The sequence below is a fragment of the Chinchilla lanigera genome, unplaced genomic scaffold (assembly GCF_000276665.1).
Source record: "Chinchilla lanigera isolate Chin_1 unplaced genomic scaffold, ChiLan1.0 scaffold00033, whole genome shotgun sequence".
Classification (NCBI taxonomy): Eukaryota; Metazoa; Chordata; class Mammalia; order Rodentia; family Chinchillidae; genus Chinchilla; species Chinchilla lanigera.
Window position 1 is genome coordinate 3,630,040 of NW_004955434.1, and position 19,461 is coordinate 3,649,500.

General features: G+C 42.2%; 1 protein-coding gene across 1 annotated transcript in view; it reads right to left on the minus strand.

The window, feature by feature from the left end:
- Positions 1-19,461, minus strand: part of Fam189a2 (family with sequence similarity 189, member A2) — a gene marked incomplete at its 5' end in the record, with an annotated part of 88,731 nt that overhangs the window by 14,756 nt on the left and 54,514 nt on the right. The window contains 4 exon segments of the mRNA XM_005388562.2: positions 5,033-5,166; positions 5,287-5,394; positions 7,051-7,179; positions 13,128-13,238. Of these exon segments, the coding sequence (XP_005388619.2) occupies positions 5,033-5,166; positions 5,287-5,394; positions 7,051-7,179; positions 13,128-13,238 (482 nt within the window).

Sequence of the window (19,461 nt, forward strand, 5' to 3'; positions counted from 1 at the left end):
ATTATTTACAGATGACATGGTCTTCTACATAGAAGACCCGAAAATTCCACCAGAAGACTCCTAGATTTAATAGGCAAATTCAGCAATGTAATAGGATAAAAAAAAACACACACACACACAAAATCAACAGAATTCCTGTACATCAATAATAATCTCACTGAGAAAGAAATTAGGAAAATACCAATCACAGTAGCATCAGGAAAATTAAATAGTTAAGAATTAACCTAATAAAGGAAGTTAAAAACCTCTACAATGAAAACTAAGTATCTGAGATAGAAGAATGAAGAAGATATCAGAAATTGGAAAGATATCCCCTGTTCTTGGATAGGCAGAAAGGTCATTGTCAAAGGGCCATACTTTCTAAAGTGATAACACAGATTTAACACAACCCCAATCAAAGTATCAACAACATCCCTCACAGATTTTGGGAAACAACCTGAAAATTCATTTGGAACTAGAGGAGGCCCAGAATAGCACAAGCAATTCTGACAAACAAGAGCAAAGAAGGAGTTGTCATAATCCTAGATTTGAAGTTATATTACAAAACCACAGTGATTTAACAACAAAAAAAAAAGGATGGTACTGCCACAAAAACAGACATGTAGATCAATAAAACAGAATAGCGGAGCCAGAATGCAACTATTTGATCTTTGACAAAGGGGCCAGGAATACACTGGAGGAAAGATAGCCTCTTCAATAAACGGTGCTGGAAAATTGGCTATCTACACGCAGAAGATTGAGTCTAGACATATTTTTGCCATACACTAAACTAAAATCAAAATGGATCAAAGATCTTAATGTTAAAACAGAAACAATCTATTGAAAGATAAAACGAGTGGGCTGGGGATATAGCTCAGTGGCACAAGTGCCTGTCTGGCAAGCGCAAGGTCGTGAGTTCGATCCCTGGTACCCCAAAAAGAAAAAAAAAAGATAAAATGAGTAAAACTCTTGAAGACATAGGTGCAGGGAAGGGCTTTCTGAATAGAACCCCAATGGTATAAGAAATATTACTGGGCTGGGGATTTAGCTCAGCGGCACAGCACCTGCCTGGCAAGAGCAAGGTCACGAGTTCAGTTCCTGGTACCGGAAAAAAACAAAACAAAACAAAAAACAAATATTACCAAGAATCAACAAATGGGATCACATCAAATTAAAAAGCTTCTGAACAGCAAAGGAAAAGACCAACAGAGTGAAATGACAACTTACAGAATGGGGAAAAAATTGCTAGCTATTCCTTAGACATAAGGACTAACATCTACAACATATAAAACACTCAAAAAAAAAAAAAGGAGCCCCAAAGTAAAAGCCCCAATCTTTCTGGAGGTGAAGACACTGCAGAATTGTTTAGGTCCTGGAGGCACAGCCTTTGTGAATGAACTAATGCCACCATAAAACAAGCCTGTGGGGATGGGTTCGCTCTACTTTGCTCATTATGCCAGGACACAAACTTTCTCCTCTCCAAAGAACACAGCAACGAAGTGTCATCTTGGAACTGGAGACCAAGCCTACTTAGCACCTGGATCTTGGAATTCGCAGCCTCCAGAATGGCGGGGGTGGGGGGTGGGGGGTGGATAAAGGTTCTTTTATAAACTACTCCCTCTGTGTGTTACTCTGTTATAGTAATGGCCTAAGCTTTTACTTTTAAAGAAAAAGTTTTAATGTCCACTCTCTCATACAAATCCTCCCAGCAGCCCAGGGTCACACTAGAAAAGACTCCATAGCCTAGGCTCCTCAAGTTTATTACAGTCTCCAGGAAAGCATCCCTGATTTACACCCAGAAGCCTGAAAATGAACAGGACACCTGAATAGAGTACAGGAAATACATTCTGACTCCATGCTACAAATAGGTTTTGAATAACGTGTGAATAATGTTGCAGGGAAGATGTCTTTGACCAGAGAACTATGTTCCTTTCTCCCTGCTCCTAGGCACAGGATGGCAGAGCTGATACCTTTTTGATTCCTAACTCAGTTTCTGAAAATAGGGTGGGAGCAGTGGAGTTGGGACACACAGCCCTCTCCTGTGCTTACAAATCAATTCACAAAATAAGTAACTCATCTTTGGACAGAAGCCTTGGCTGTAGTCAGAAATCTGTTTATGACAGTAACTTGAGAAACCCTTTCTCAAGGAGGTAAGAAGGTATAAAGTGGGTGTTATTTATAGAAGTTAAACAAACAGGCCTCTTCCAAGAGGGCACCTATTTCTTACAAGAAATGGACAGCTTTTGTGGCACGAACTCTTGACATACCTGGCTGTGAAAATGCACAAAAGCATCCATGCCTATTTTTGCCTGCCTGCTTACAAAAGAATTACCACCCAGAGGGAAAGGGTGAGTGTCTGTAAAGTTGATTTATATGGACAACTAGCAAAGTCAGTCAAATTTTAAAATATCTTTGACAGAATATGTATCTAAATATTAATTCTGTCATTTTAAAGAGAAAAGTGGACTGCCTTTTGATATTGGGAGAATTTCTAAAAATGAGCCCACTGGAGACAGGATCTAGGATTCCAGGCATACAACTGAGTAGTATTTCCTTTCTCATAGGGTATTTTGCTAGAAACCTTCCCTTTCTTCTGGAAAGTTCTAAATAGTAAAATCCTTGATGAGAAGTTTGTCTTCTCCCAACCTAGATCTGAACAGGGGCTCAGAGGAACAAATCTAAAGTTGTACCTAGGTCCACAAAGGGTGGAGAGGCCCACACTGACAAGCACTGCCATGGTGGAGCAGAAAAGAGAAAGAACAGAGAGAAAGCAAGGTGGAGAGATGACAGGACATGTGGGCAACTCCTGAACCACATGAGTCACTTTCCCTTTCTGTCACTGCAGGAAACTGAATCTGTCCACTGCCTCTTCAGAGGTCAGCCGAGCGCTCACCCGCAATTCCGGGAAGCCAGGATTCTTACTGAAGAGGACAGCTGCCTCCCAACCACAGAACAGCAGTCATTCTCACTGCCCTCCACGGACAGCCTGACCCCCGGCTACTGTTCAGCAAACGCGTCCTGTGGTACAAGCAGAATATGCAGCTCTTCTGCAGCCTTGTTCTTGGTTCATCTCCTAACAGATGAGGACGTCACCCTGCCCATGACTTCAGAAAGCCAGCAATCCACTCCTCGGTAGAGGGAGCTGGACCTCGGTCCTCACCAGGCCACCGTCCACCCAGCTGACACCCTTCTTGCTTCGTGGTCATCTCTGCCTGTACCTGGTCAGATGGGAAGGGCAGGGCAGGAAAGAGATTCACACACAAGGAACATTTACGGTGCCTGGGTGAGACCCATTTCAAGGGCACACAGAGCTGCCTTGAACATTAGAAAATGTTTTTCCAGCAACCCCAAGCCTGGAAACAAATTTGAAAACTCTATACTACCAGAGGTTCAAAAATGTAAATGTCTGCAGCATCCTTGAAGGCTAAGGCAGGAGAATCACAAGTTTGAGCACGGCCTGGGCATTTTAATATGTTAGCCAGACCCTGTCTCAAAAACTAAAAAGGGTGGGGATGTAAAGGTGACTCAGTCCCAAAGTCCTGGGTTTAATTCCTGGTACCACAAAAATAAATAAATAAAAATATAAATGTCTAGTCTCATGTTATGGCTTGTGTCTACATGTCCCCCCAAAGCCTCATGCAGTCATAGGTGGGGCTTTTTCAGAGGTGGCTGAATCTAGAGTGTGTGACTGGTTCATGGTGAAATGCTAGGATTAAAGGTGGGTGATTACTAAATCAGTCCACTGATTAGGGCACCGCCCTAAAGAGGCTTGTCTTGTCCCTTGCTTGCTTTGCTACCTTCTGCCTGCCATGAACTGTTCCTCTCTGCAATGCCTGTCTGCCACACAAGCCCCTGCCTTGGAGCCAGCTGATTATGGACTGAAACCTCTACACACTGCGAGCTAAATAAACCTTTCCCCCTTTCACCTTGGATGTCAGGTATTTTGTCTTAGCAATGAGAGAAAAAGTAAGTAAGACCCCTGAGAGTATCAAGCACAAGATGCTCGTCTGCCTGTGGAATTTAGAGATTTTCTTTGGGGACTTAATTATAAGTTTGAATACCCTTTAACCTCAGATTAAGGTTACTTTCTTCCCAGAAGCTGCCCCTGACTGGCAGACTATCTCACTACTCTGGGCTAAGAAACCTTTTCTGCGCACCCCAAACTACTCTTTTGAGTAGCACTGCAATCCTTCCAACATTCATTTTAATGACCCAGACTGTGAGCTCCTTGATTGGAGGACAGGGAGCAGCTCTGATGCATTTAAAATCTTAGTAATCCACAATGAATAAGCAGCCAAAGACTGAGTACATGTTTATTGAATGAATAAATGAAGCCATTCTTTTTTTTTTATTTTTTGGTTTTTTTTTTTTCCAGTACTGGGAATTGAACTCACAACCTTGCGCTTGCCAGGCAGGCGCTGCGCCGCTGAGCTAAATCCCCAGCCCCATGAAGTCATTCTTTAGAGAGATTCAATTCTAAAAGTCACTAGCCATCAGACAAATGCTTATGACATTTCATCATACAAATAATTCCTGAGATTTGAGAAACAGCCAAATTTTGAACTGGAATTTGAAAAGGAATATAAGGATAATGTTTTTTTTAATTCTAAATATGGAGGTGCAATTAATTTTTAATCTTTTCCTACAGCTGGGAAGGATTTCAAGATTGTTGGGACTTGCTGATGGTGTTACAATAAAACATCGATTTGGCCTAACTGGGAGAGTTGCCAGGGCAACTGCGACTCTCCATCATGTCAAATTACAGCCGTTATCTCCCTGGGTGTCAGTTTTCCCCAGGAAGCTAATTGAACTTGAAAAAGTATATCTTTAGGTCTAGGTTTGACTTTTCTTGGATTCATCTGGTTTATCAGACAAAGGAAAAAGTCAGAACCAGAGCCACAGAAAGGGACAGAGAGAATTGAAAACCCTGAAAAGGACAACAATTTCTGCAGATATGGGAGGAAAGTCAGGGCTCATGCTCGAAGTATGTATGCCCCTCAGTCTTCAAACCTCGGAGCACCCCAGAGAGCTGCAGGGGACTGAGGAACAGTACCTTCGGTTCATCCGGGGCGTGCACGAGTAAAATGTGGCGAAGTAGGAGGGGGGAGGCACAGGCGGTACGAAGTCATCTGGGTCTGGGATGCGGCCGTGGTCCTCCACTTCTTCCACAGAGATCTGGGACTCATCCTGATTAAACAGCACTTCGGTTAGTCAACAGCCTTCACTGCGTCCCACACAAGGGCCCGAGGCTGGCTCAGCCACCGCACAGCAGGACACGCGTCACCGTGCCCCCTTGCCTGGACTTACGATGCAAGACCTTCGGGTGGCGAATATCTGGAGGTAGCGAAGGGCGGCGGCCACCAGGCAGACAGTGGTGGTCAGAGCATTCAAGGCACACAGGGCGAAGAGGACTTTCTGGAACACAGAAACAAGACACCGCAGAGTGCCTCAGGGAGGTCACCAGAGTGCAACGTAAAAACATGCTTAAAGAACGACACTGTCCCAGTGAGACACTGTCCCTTTTCACCAGAAAAGGTGTACAAAGGATTTACATGAGTGATAAATGCTGGCTGTTACTGTAACCCTCATACAAGAATATGAACTTCCTAATTTTAAAACCTTATCTTAGAAGATCTCTGTCCGAGAAAGACCTGGAAGTACAATATAGTCTGCCCCTTGGGTCCCTGAGTTACACACCTGCATATTCAATCAACCAAAGATGTAAATATTGACATTAGGTATTGGAACTAACCTTGAGATGGTTTAAAGTACCCAGGTTATATGCAAATACACACCATTTCATATAAAGGATATGGGCTTCACAGATTTCAGGCATCTTGGGGTCCTGGAGCCAGTCCCCATGGATTCCAAGAGATGACTGCATTTCCTTTTGCAACTGTATGGATGCCATCTACAAACCTCCCTGCCAGCAGAGCAGTGCGGCTCTCTTCTAAACTGCTTATTCCAGAGACAGCGACGCCCAGCCTCCCATGAGCACAGCACAGTGTGTAACTTGTGGCCAGTGATTTCTATTTCGGGAGCATCTGGGAGTGCTGCCCCAAGTACCCACGAGGGAGGGCGCAGCAGTGGCCGGGCCAGCCGGAGTGTAAACAGGCCCTTTCTTCTCTAAACACACGTCTCAGAATAGCCGCAAGGCAATGCCAAAAGCAGCTATGGCTACAGTCCTGGCTCCGGCATGGAGCTTTCCCCAATCTGAGGCCTGGCTCAGAATGTTGGGGCGATGCAGACACCAAATATGCAGAAGCCAAGGAAAGCAGGGCATTTTTACACCCTATGTAACCCAGGGCTGGCAGCTATGAATGTCTCTCTCTCTGTTTAGAGATTCTTCTTCTCCACAGAAAATAAACCCAAAAGAAAGAAAACCATTCGAGACCGTCCAAGAGCTCATATATCAGGGTTTGCCAACTGATTCTGTCACTCACTTGGCAAATATCCCTGAAATTAGGACACAATTTTTATTCAACTGACTACTAAAGGTTAGCTCTTTCTTTTCAACTAAAGACATTTCTTTTGCTTATTATAGTGATCATCAATTAAATGAGATAAAAGTTCTTGAATTTCTGCGGTACTTTTTGGCCAACCTCTCTCCACGGTCTGTGTGTCACAGCCTGGCAGTTAGTGCCTGCCACGTCCTGCCATGCTCACACTAACCACTGGACATCGGCACGTGACACGTGAGCAGGTGATTTAAAGGCTCTGCTAAAAGCTACATCGAGTACGTGTGTGCATGTGTACCCATGTTACATGTCTGTACTTATATACCTGCATAGTAGTTAGGTGCCTCTCGATTTGTGTTAGTTTAAGAGTCCCTGAACACATACAAAGCTGCCCATACATAATTTACACACACAACACACACGCACGCATACACAGTAATCTGTGTGTTGCTACACTCCATTCTGCCTCTGGGTCACTAATGAACGGTCACTCATACCTGGTTTCAGCAGCTTAATTTGAAGGCAGCGATGACAGGAATATTTCAAGGAACTGTGCCTTCTTCGGGGGCTTCCTGGTGTATATTTTGGAGGGGTTGCAATCCATTCGACATACCTTAAGGAGAAGGTGAACAGCACTGCAAGGCTGAACTGGAAAGAGTTTCAAGGCATTTTCTTTGTCTGTGCATTTGGTAGGTTGAAATTCTTCACAACAGAAACAAATCTTGCCTTCACCTAAGTCCACCTTATGGAGAAAAAAGCAGAACAGTGATTCAATTGCTAAGAAAAAAAACCCTTGCTACAGCAAAGAGCAGCAATCTTACAGAAGCGATATGCAGTAGGGTTTCAGGTCAAGCATTAGCTATCCGCTAGAAGAGGTTCGGGTGTACTGAAGAGAGAAACAAAACCAAATTTCAATCATTTATCTAAAATGCTACAGTCTTACTGCAGGTCCGCAGGAGTCCTGTTCATGATGTTTCCTTGGGACTCAGACTCGTGGAACAACCGCATCTCAGCGGCACTGCATGACTGACGTGCTGGGGACGGGGGACACGATAAAAGGTGCACCTGCACTTAAAGCAGGGTCGCCACATAAAATACAGGAAGTCCAATTAAATTTGAATTCAGGTAAGCAACATTTCATTTTTTTAAATATGTCTTCAAACATTGCACAAGACATGTTTATACTAAAAAAAAATTGGCAATTTTATCTGAAATTCAAATTTATTTATGTTATAATTTTATGTGTTAAATCTGGCAGCCCTAGCTTAAAGCTTCCTATGGGGAATGACATTCATCACTTCAGCTCACAATTTCATTATCAAAGGAAATCACATGGCCCCATGTAACTCCAAGAAGGTGGAAAAATCGAACCTACCACCTGCTGGGACTGGGGAGCTTACAGAGACCTCTTAATCCATGTCTAAAAAGCAGTCATAGACTTGCTGATTTGTAGTAGTTGATGAGTAGCTGCCTGCATTTTCAGTGAAATGCTTTGCAAATTTTTGGTCACTGTTCAAGTTTTTCTTAAATCATACTGAGAAATTATATATCACCCAAACAGGGCAAATAAGGCATAACATGCAGGCAGAGGTTTATTCTTAGTCATTCTGCTGCCTGAGCTGTTGAAATTGGCTTCCCTGTTTTGACTAACAGGAAAGGTTACAGCTTTTCCATTAATTATCAAATTAATTAGGCAGCTCTTGCCTTTACCAGCTGCAAAATTCTTCAGGGGTCATTAGGACTAATTAAACAGTCACACTATGTTCACTGCTAAACCCGGGCATAGGGGAAGATCCCTTTTTTCTTACTGAAATAAGACTCTTTTTTTGTGTGTGTCTTTTTAAGACAGGGTTTCACAATGCAATTCAGGCTGGCCTCAAACTTGCAGCAGTCCTCCTGCCTCAGCCTCCCAAGTGCTGGGATTATAGGCAGACACCACCACATCCAGCCCTAAAATAATAGTTATAGTAGTAAATTATAAGGTTGTTTTCTGAAATTAGGAGAAAATATGGTTCCTTATAATCTGAATTGAAAAACATTCTAACATTGGATTATACAATATTTGGGTAGGGGGCTATATTTTTATTTGAGGTAAAATTTATATATACCACCCAAAAAACTATATACACATACCTAAGTATATCATTTTAGGAATTCTGAGCAGTACAGACACCTATGTATCCCGAACGCTTAGCAACATAGAGGACAGTACCCTCTCCAGGGAGAATTCCCTCATGCCCCTTCCCCATCGATCTCTGTCCCTACTTTCCTACAGGCAACCACTGTTCTCATTTTTTTGCCTACGTACATTAGCAATGCCTCTCCTAGAGCGCCATGGATTCCCCATTTCTGATTCTTTGTTCTGAAACCACATTGAAAGGGAAGCGTCATTACATCAGATTTTTATGTAAATTCTGTCTCTGCTACAAGGAATGACAACTAGAATTACCTCCACGGTCTCTATCAATTCATCCCCAAGTGGTCTCTTCTCTTCCTGGTTTGTCCCTAGAGGTTTACAGCATCAATGTTCCCATGCCTAGATCCACACCCCACACAAAGGACCAAGTCTCTGTGTGCAGTCTTTCTGCCACTGTCTCACGTTTCTGAGGACACACCCTCCTGCCTCTCACCGTCTCATGGAAGATGACTGTGGCCGATCAGGCAGGCTTTCTCCAGACCCCTCTTCCACAATCCATTAATCCCTTACAGGCTGTAAACTCAGCAGGCGGCTATTGCTCCGGAAAGGCTTCCTCCTTTGACGTTACCAGCTGAGCAGTTCCTATGTTAACACTAACAACACTACTTAGTAGTACCAGATCAGCACTAATGGAGATGATGTGTCAGCCTCCACTCTGCTCTCCTCGCCCATAGGGGCCAAACTCACTTTTTCAGCATGAATCTGTGATTCCGTCCTTGGCACAAACCTCCAGACCTTGCCTGAGTCCTCCACTTCCCTCAGGTAATGCTAGGTGTCACCTTACAAAGTATTCCCTTCGCATACAAATCCATTCTCTCCCCACCCCAAGACTAGAAACTGAACCCACAGCCTTCTGAGCTGTATCCCCAGTCAGTCTGCCTTTTACTTTCTTTCTTTCCTCTTTCTTTTTTTTGCGGGGGAGCGGGGGTGATGTGGCTAAGTCACTTTGCCCAGGCTGGGCTCAAGCTCTTGATCTCCTGCCTCAACCTCTCAAAGTGCTGGGGCCACAGGAGTGCACCACCACTTGCAACTGTACAAATCCATTCTCCGTGCAAGGTCCTGAGTTAGCTGAGAAAGCCTTTCTCACAGGCTGCACAGGTGGCTGCAGTATTCACATAACGTGGCACCAAAGCACACAAAAGCATGAAAGAAAAAAACCAATGGGCAAAAAGCACATGAAAAGATGCTCAAAATCATTAATCATGAAAGAAATGCAATCAAAACTACAAGAGGTATTACCTCATATCCATTAGGATGGCAACAAGCACCCCCCCCTCCCCCGTGCACAAAAAAAAGATAAAAACAAATGTCAGGACATAGAGAAACTAGAATCTTTGTGCACTGTTAGCAGGAATGTAAAATGGCCCAGCCACTTTGGAAAACAGTATGGAGGTTCCTCAATTAAAAAGAATTACTATATGACCCAGCAAACACACTTCTGGATAGATACCCAGAAGAACTGAACAAAGATCTCCAAATGATATTTGCAAACCAACGTTCACTGCAGCATTACTCCCAATAGTCATTACAGCAAGATGCACAACCAATAATATTTGTTTAGAGCCAATCTAAATGCCAATGGGTGAATAGATAAATAAAATGTATCATATATATCCAAAACAATATAATTCAGTCTTAAAAAGGAAGAAAATTCTGGCACATACTACAGTTCTGATGAACTATTAATCTATTAACACTTTTCATTTCCAGTCTTTATTTTTTCTCTTTGCCTTCCCTTGTTTGTCATGTCATTATTAGCTGCTGAGGCAGACCCTTTCTGAGGCAAACTCCCACGCTAATGCACATTCAGAATTCTCTTTTCTTTTTTCTTTTACCTAAGACTTTTTTGGGGAAACATGCCAAGAAACAGCCAAAGTTACCAACTCACTCTAATTCGGTCTTTCAGACGCCTACAAAAAAAAACTCATTACAGTACTGAACTGAGCATGCGCAGAAGTATGGCGTCCACCATCTTAATCTTTCAATCATGCGTCTACAGCCTTGAATGGTGAATGCCGAGATGTTTTGCTTCTTTCCAAACTACGACCTTAAATTAAGCATGGTCAGAAACACACACCTTAAACTGGGCATGCTCAGGAGATGTGCCCATCTCTAAAGAGCTTTCCTATATGAGTATGTGTAGGCTTACCAAGGAAAACCCCATGCTTCAATTCCTCAGGAAGGGCACTGGTTTGGAAATGACCCCAGCCCTGTACTTACTTGCTGCAGGTAATAAATCTTTCTCCACTCTTTTGTCTCCTGGTTGTGTTTTTGACTTTCCACTGACTAGGATGTGAACCCACTGCATTCAATTGCATAATTAGTAATTGGAAAACCAGAATTTGTCCAGAAGTTTTCTCTGGGGACTGCTTGTCTGCAAAGGAATGTGTGTGGGGTTACTGGAAACTCCCAAGATAAAAGGAAACCAGATACTATCCAGGTGGCTCCTGCCCAGTAAAGTATCTTTATAAGTATCGTTAGCCCCAAAAAATAAAGGGATACCCAGGCAGAATATTAGCTTCTCTGAGGATCAGTGACTATTTCCTGAGGGAGGCAGTCTTTGGCACTTCCTTTTTCCCAGCAAGGGGGATTGAACCCAGGGCCTTTACAATGAACTACATTCCTGGCCCTTTAAATTTTTTTTTTTTTAATTCTGAGACAGGGTCTTGCTAAGTTGCCCAGACTAGAGCTGAACTCACAGTTCTCCTTCCTCAGCCTCCCAGAGTACTGAGACTACAGGTGTGCACCACCAAGCCTGGTTTGAATAGGTCTTTCAAAGACTGGTAGTACCTGGAGGAAGGAAAAGTGAGGTGAAGAGAATTTTTTGGGTTAGACGAGAGATAACATTGTAAGAAACAAGAAATTAAGGCAGAGTGGTACATACGAATAGTCCTAGCACCTAGGCTGAGGCAGGAGGATCGCTGGAGTCCAAAAGTTGAAGACTAGCCTGGGCAACATAGTGAGACCCCCTGGGGCAGGTGGGGGCAGGATTCTGGAAAATAACTTGTGAGTTTGGCTCAATTACAGGGAGTGTGAGCTGCTCCAGTTGAAAGGCAGGCTGAGAGCAATTCACAGAGGGCCTTAAAGACCTGAAAAGTTATGTGATTCCCTAACTTAGGGCTATTAAGCAATGGAATGACAAAATTTTACTGTTTTGTAAAGAACTATAAGAAAGAACAACAAGGTTTTAGTAGGCCCCTGAGAGGTTGGGGATTTCATGGGTGTCACTGCAAAAGCCCGATCCAAGTAATGACGTGGGCTTCTCAGCTCGGATCCTCCTGTTTTCTACAGGATGGGAGTGTGCGAAGCCAGATTCCACATAGATGTGATGTACTATAACTTCTAAAGAGTTCATTCCTTTTGTTTTGTGCTACAGGGAGATATTTGTTACTGAGAAGTCTTTTAAAAAGTTTATAGGTGGTCAGCACTTCACTTCTGGGTGAGAAACCCAAAAGACTTGAGAGCATGACCTGGGAGAGATGTTTGTGCACCCACAGTCACAGCAGCATTACACACAATACACAGAGGTGGAAAAAACCCAGGGCCGTCCGGTAATAAATGGATAAACATAATGTGTCATACTTACATACAATGGAGTATTATCCATCCTTAAAAAGGAAGGGAGCTCGGATACATATTACCATGTGGAGAAACCTGTACTATACTAAATGAAACAAGTCACTTACAAAAACTGCACGATCCCAATGACATGAGGTATTTAGAGTATTCAAACTCATAAAAATGCAAAGTAGAATGGTGGTTGCCAGGGGTTGGGACATGAGGGACGAGGATGGTTGGGAGTTGGTGTTTCATGTGCACAGAATTTCAGTTTTGCAAGATATAGAGGAGATCTGGAGATTTTCACAACAATGCACATAATACTAATGAACTGTACTGTACACTTAAAATGGTTAAGGTGGTCAATTGCATATTCTGTGTATTTTACTACAACTAAAATATTTTGTGAACGTCAGAACTGCTACAACTCCACAACATTTTATCTACGCTTCTGAAATTCAAAAAGCTCTGAAAACCAAAAGCCCCGATTATAGCCTCCCGTCCCAGATGCCTAGCAGGCTACATAATAAACACATGGTGTATATACCATATTTACATCCCCAAATTGGAAAATCTCTAAATGTTCGCACACTTCTGGCCTCCAAGTCTTTCAGATAAAGGACTGTGGACCTGTATTCAGATGATATCCATTTTCCCTCTTTTGATGAAGGTAGACAGAAACTGACTGAGGAGACACAATCCACTACACCACTCTTCTGCAGCTCTGGGATGATGCTGGATGATCAGTGCTTTGACAAAAATAACTGATCACCCAGTAAAATAATCAGCAGGCCGGTGTGTTTTGTTTTCCTGCTTCCTTTTAGCCACATTTGGTTGCACTGCAGGTGGTTGCCAGGTGCTACATGTCACAAGTTACAGCAGGAAAGTGGACAGGACAGGGCCTGCCAAGTACAGTGCTGCTGAGAACCACTCACCAGGTCACACCTGGGCACGCTGGACACAAACTGCGCCCCCTGGCAGCCAAGGATGAATCCCGCGAGATTTAGGAGGACACAAACCACAGAGAGCAGCACGAAGAGGTTCACCTGAAACAGAAGGCAAATGGGCAGTTAGGAAAAGGCCAAGAAAATACAGAGCTGGCTTTACCCGAATTTAAAATCAAACAAAGAAACTGACGTTCTCTTCCAACAGCACAGTTTTTAAAAAGTTAAAATCATGTTTTTACAAATTTTTAAAAATATTTTAGAATTTTTAAAATCATGCTTAGGAATTCCACTGACTCTCACACCTCAATAATCTCAGGTCCTTTTTTATAATTATTTCTCCCACCATTATGGTTTTTTCTTTTACTCTTTTAGCCATATATTACACTACACCCTGGCTCTTTCTTCCTTGAGCCAATCTGATCTTCCCAAATTTTACTGGGTCAATAACGGTAAGTCCAAAAATAATAATGATAATCATCATCATCATCATCATCATCATCATCATGGTAAGTAGACAAATGGAGAAGTCTAGTGTGAAAGTGAAACACAGGAAAAATAAAGAAACTCACTCATTAATCACAGCCAGAAATCACAGTACACAACTGATAACACAGACCGATTTTTTTTTTCAGTTCAAAACACTTCAGGTGCTAAATAAGCATATAACAATCTTCTGTGTACTTTTTCCCAAAGGTACAAGTAGTATTAATAATATTATTTCAAATAATTAAGAACTGACATAAGCCAACCAAGAAACTGATGTTTACTTGATGTAAATTAAAGCCTGCACTTGTCTTTCAATTTGAAAACTATGATTGTGAAAGTCAAGCTTCTTTACAAGTACAAAAGATTAGAACTGGTAATTTTCAGCATTAAAACTAAGTATCACTTCAAGTAGCTAATATGTCAATGTTGACAGGCAAATGGATTCACATACAAACTCCAATGCAGAAAGCTTGTGCTATTGTGGTTATTCTAAGTCATATATTGAACAAATAACCTATATCCAAGATATACAAGTAACACTTCACCTCAATAATAAAACTCAATTTTAAAATATAGGCAAAAATCTTAGACAGACATTTCATACCTCTCCCCCCAAAAAATATACAGGAATGGTCAACAGGCATAACATAATGTGCTCAATATTACTAATCATCATGAATGCAAATTAAAACCCTTGTGAAATATCACTTCACCTTCGCATCAACTAGAATGGCTAAACTTTAAAAGTTGAAAATATCAAGTGTTGATAAGGATGAGGAGCACTTAGACTGTCAGACATTGCCAGTGTGAGTAAAAAATGGCACAATCACTTCACAAAACTCTCAGTTCCTTTAAAGGTAAACATAAATCTATGCAGGAGTTTTACAAAATAATTTATGGAGCTACTTCATCCTCAATTCCCTATTCCTTAATCGCAGAGTGTAGAAAGGATTTCCTTCCAAGGAATACAGTATGCAAAGTGGAAAGAAGGAACTCTCCAGTGGAGAAAATTGACCAATATGACTAGAACCAGGTGACAGGAAACATCTATGTCTGAGCAACTCCTGTGCCCTTAATAAGATGTAACAGAAAGAGCACTTTACCACTGTGATCTTCCTCCACACGCTCATAATATCTTCATTCTAATCATGAGAAAAAGAATAAGACAATCCCAACTGAGGTACATCTACAAAATACCTGATGAGCACTCCTGAAAAACGCAAGCCTAGAACTCTGGGTGAATCACAAGTTTGACTCCAGCCTGGGTAACTTAGCAACTTAGCGAGACAGTCTTAAAAAAAAAAAAAGCCCCAGAATAAAGCCATAGGCCGTGGCGTACAGACTGTATACAAAATTACCATGTACTGTTCTTCCAATGCATGCCTGCATGCCTGGAGCTTTATTATTATTATTATTATTATTAAAACTCGAGTGAAACTTTCAGCAGGCTTTTCAAAATGGTAGAGTAGGGAGGTTAAACAATTCAGCCTCTCTGAGACTTGGAATTCAGACACTGGAAAATGACAACTTGGGAAAGAAGAAAGAGACAAATAGAAGCGGATCCCCAGAATCAGGAAGAAAATGACAGGCAATTTAAAAACTACTGTACAGCGAAGTTGAAGAGACTGGCCATAATGCGGAGATGTGAATGAAACAGTCTGGACTTGCTCCCCAGCCTGCATCCGCTGAAGCGCTCAGGAAGAAGCAGCAGTGGACTGGGCCAGTGGATGCTGTGATCTGCAGGGGCAGCACAAGGTTTTGCTCTAATGGAGGTCCTTCCACAAGCCACAGCTGGACAGGGATCCCCGTGCAGATGCAAGTGCCCACCGTACACTTGGAGCAAGAGTGGGATTGGGTGCTGTTCCAGGAAAGGGTTGAGTGTTTGAATCTGGGACTCAGAACAGCGGCAGGACAGCTTCACTTCTTGGTTCCCAGTGCTACCCTCACACGGTGACTGGGTGAGGCAGCCACAGGCAGCAACCACAGACAGGGAGCAGGCCACAGAGTCCCCTGAGGGATTTGAGCTCCCACTCCTATGGCTAGTGGCCAGGCTTGGCCTGAGTTGCTCTGGGTTTGAAAGGGCCGGTATCGAGTATTCAAGCCCTCGGCCTGTTACCTGCATCCAGGACAGATTCAGGGTCTGACTGCTTTCCTTATCTACTGGGATGACCGGGCACATGTCTCAGCTTAGACACTGGCATAGCCTGGGTAAACAGAGGGACCTCTGAAAAGGGGCACGGGGCACCTCAGAAACCCAAAGGCCTTCAGGCTGGGCAGAGAACACGAACAATTGCTAGACTTCAAAACTGCAGATCCTAGAAGGAAAACACTTGTTTAAAAACACAGAGAAGAGGGGGCTGGGGATTTAGCTCAGCGGCAAAAGCGCCTGCCTGGCAAGCGCAAGGTCGTGAGTTCGGTTCCTGGTACCGGAGAAAAACCAAAAAAAATAAAAAATAAAAACACAGAGAAGAAAAAGTTCTGTGCTTTTTTTCCCTTTCCTCTTCTTCACTGGTTTACTAGGGTGTGGGGGATTTTCCCTTATTCTTTTTTGTTTTTAAAGTTTTAGTTTTTTTCTTTTCTTCTTTTCCCCTCTTCTTCCTTTGAGTTTTTCCCATTTAATTTTTAAATTTTTATTCTTCATATTATTTTTCTTATTTTAATTCTCCTTTTTGCCTTTTTTCTTTTATCTTTTATTTCTTTTTTTTCTGTTAACCTTTATCTAGTTCTATAAATATCCTTCTACTCCCTAATAGGATCCTTTATCTCACTTCTCTCTTCTCCTTCTGATCTCGGATAGGTTAAATTTTCAAATTTTCTGTCTTGCTTTCTTCCAATTCCAACCCCCTATATCTTTAATAAGATAGCCAGTGTCTTAGTTACTTTTCTCTCATTGCCAAGACAAAATATCTGACACTCAAAGGGGGAAAGTTTATTTAGTTCATAGTTTGCAAAGGTTTCAGTCCATAATCAGGGGGATCCAAGGCAGGGTGGCATGGCAGACAGACACTGCAGAGGAGAAACAGTTTATGGCAGACAGAAGGCAGCAAAGCAAGCAGGAGACCTTAGCAGCTTCTTTCTCCCTTTTATACTCTATCTAAGCTACTGGGATTAGGGCAGTGCCAAACCAATCAGTAGACTAGTAATCACACACTTAATACCAGCATCATACACGCTACAGATTCAGCCACCTCCGAAAAAGCCCCACCTATGACTGAATGAGGCTTGGGGGGAGGATCTAGACACAAACTAGACCATCTAAACACAAACCATAACAGTCAGTAAGCTTTATTAATCTTCAAATAATTAATTCTATATAAATACCATTGAGTTCTTTTCTACCACTAGTGGAGATACAGCTGTTGCATTTAGTACATATTAGCTGTATGTTGACATCTGGCTTGTCTTCGTGTTTATACTATAATTGTGGATTTCTCTTCTATGGTTAATGGTGATATATTAACGGTTCTTATGGTATGTGTACACCCAATTTGCTTTGGACAATACTACTGCAGCTGATTTGTTCAATACTGGCAGGGTCATGTAACTGTTGCTATTAGTGGGCTGTCTCTGTATGCCAACACCCAGATTACCTTTATGACATTAACAATACTGGGGCCCATTCCCAGAGAACTGGTTGTTGGGCCAATTGCCCAGCAACCTCCCCTCCTAAATCAACAGAAGTGCTTAGATCTTGGGACAGAGGCAAGGGACTATAGTTAGCCATCCCCAAAGTGCACCACTGAAAAGCAGACTAACTGAAGAGATCACCATACTAACCACAAAGTCTTTTCACTGTAAGTACCCACAAACCTCAAACAAAACACAACAGAAACATGAGAAGACAAGAAAACAAAAATGCCTCCCCAAACTCAAAACTACCCCAAAGCTAATCCAGAAGATATCAAGAGGAAGAATAGTATAAATGCCAGGCACACAGATTGCTCTAAGGGATGTAATAAAGGAGATTAAAAAACAAATCAAAGAGGTGCTTGGCAGGATCACCTAAGATTTAACTAAATAGGCTCCATTCTGTCTAGGATGCGGGGCCTGCGACAGGAGAGTGAGTCTGCGCTCTGTGCCTTCTCCATTGTCTTGGGGATGGCGGGGTCTTTGAGAGGAGTGTAAGGACACATGCCTTTGTGGAGTAGACTGACAGAAACCCCAAGACCTGAGATCCAGGACAACAGCTGGGTCCCAGATGCATAGGCGCAGAAACACCTTTGGAAGGTAGAGTAATTGGCAAGACCAACAGTGTGGAAGTGTCGGAAGCAGCAGTAAGGAACCAGCCACTGGACTCCAGAGGACTCCACCAGCAGAAGTCCAGTCCCAGGCCCCATATCCAGAGGCCAAGCTCAGCTCCATACCCAACACATTTCTGGGATTAAAGATGGATACCATCACAGAACTGTAAACACCAAAGGTATTTCACTACTTTCATTCTCCCTTGTTTGTCTAATTGGCTATCCCTCTCCTGTCTGATTGGATGCCATCTTGTTTTCTTCCTTATTTGGTAGTTATTTTGGTATTTGAGGTTTTTTTCTTTTCTTTTTGTTCTCTTTCATTTCCTTTTTCTTTCTTTATTCTCTCCTGTTCATTTTCACTCTCTTGCTCTTTTCCCCTTCTTTTTTTCAATGTTTAGGTTTCTTACCTTTTTTTAAATTTGCTTCTATAGACCCACTTTCTCTCTTTTCTCAACTACTTCTTGAATTTAAACTTCCAAGGGAGTAAATGCCATCTCTGCCCTTTCTGACTACTCCTTTGAATACTGTTTTATTCTTTCCCTCCTGTGTCCTCTAGTTTCCCAAAACTTGGGTGATTATCCTTTAATCTCCAGCCTTGACTCCACTATGTTTGATCTTACTCATCACTTTAGCCCATCCCCTAACCATTTTAACCCCCCTGCTCCTAACAGAAGGGTAAAATCAGCTGACTAAGGGCAAAATCACTACATATAAGTGTACAGTATATGTTTGATTTTGTTACATAATTTTAGAATTTACTCCTGTGGTCAGAGGTAACAGGTTAATGGTTACCATAGTTTATCAGTAATTAAGCTTTACTTGAAACTAGTGTTATTACTAACAGTACTACTTTGGCCAAGATGTCCTCATGTTATAAAGATTTTTTTCTCCACTGTATGATAACACTGTCACTGTATGAGTTGATAATCACCACCACAGCCCAGTACCAAAGAATTGGGAGCTAAGCCAAAGAGTAATTTTGCACCCTTTACAAATTGAGAAACTAGGGTTTTGGGATAGCTATAAGAAACTACCTACATGTAGAAGACAACCCTGAAGAACAGACATCCTCTAAGGAAACCTGAATACTAGGGATAAAGCTACATATCATAAGAACCTGGCCAGTATCAACACAGAAAACAAAATATAAAAGAGAAAATAGAAATGACAAAATGCGGAAGAAAAATGCAACCCAAGACCCCCAGCCCAGCCAGGACAAGGCCAGACCTCAAGAAGATAGATGAAATTGGAAATCAAACACTGGAACTTTCTAAAATGATAGTAGAAGTGAAAAAACAAGTGGAAAAAGCTATGGAGAAAATAATCTCTCAGATACAGAAAGAAATGTGCTTAAAATCAAAGATATTAGAGAAGACACAGATAAAAGAATAGATGAGCTTAGAAAAATGATGGAAACAAATAATGCCCAGCATAGAAAAGAAATGGAATCTATGAAACAGATCCAAACAGAAATCCAAGAGATTAAAACCTCCACTGAGGGGCTGGGGATTTAGCTCAGCGGCAAAAGCGCCTGCCTGGCAAGCGCAAGGTCGTGAGTTCGGTTCCTGGTACCGGAGAAAAACCAAAAACCAAAA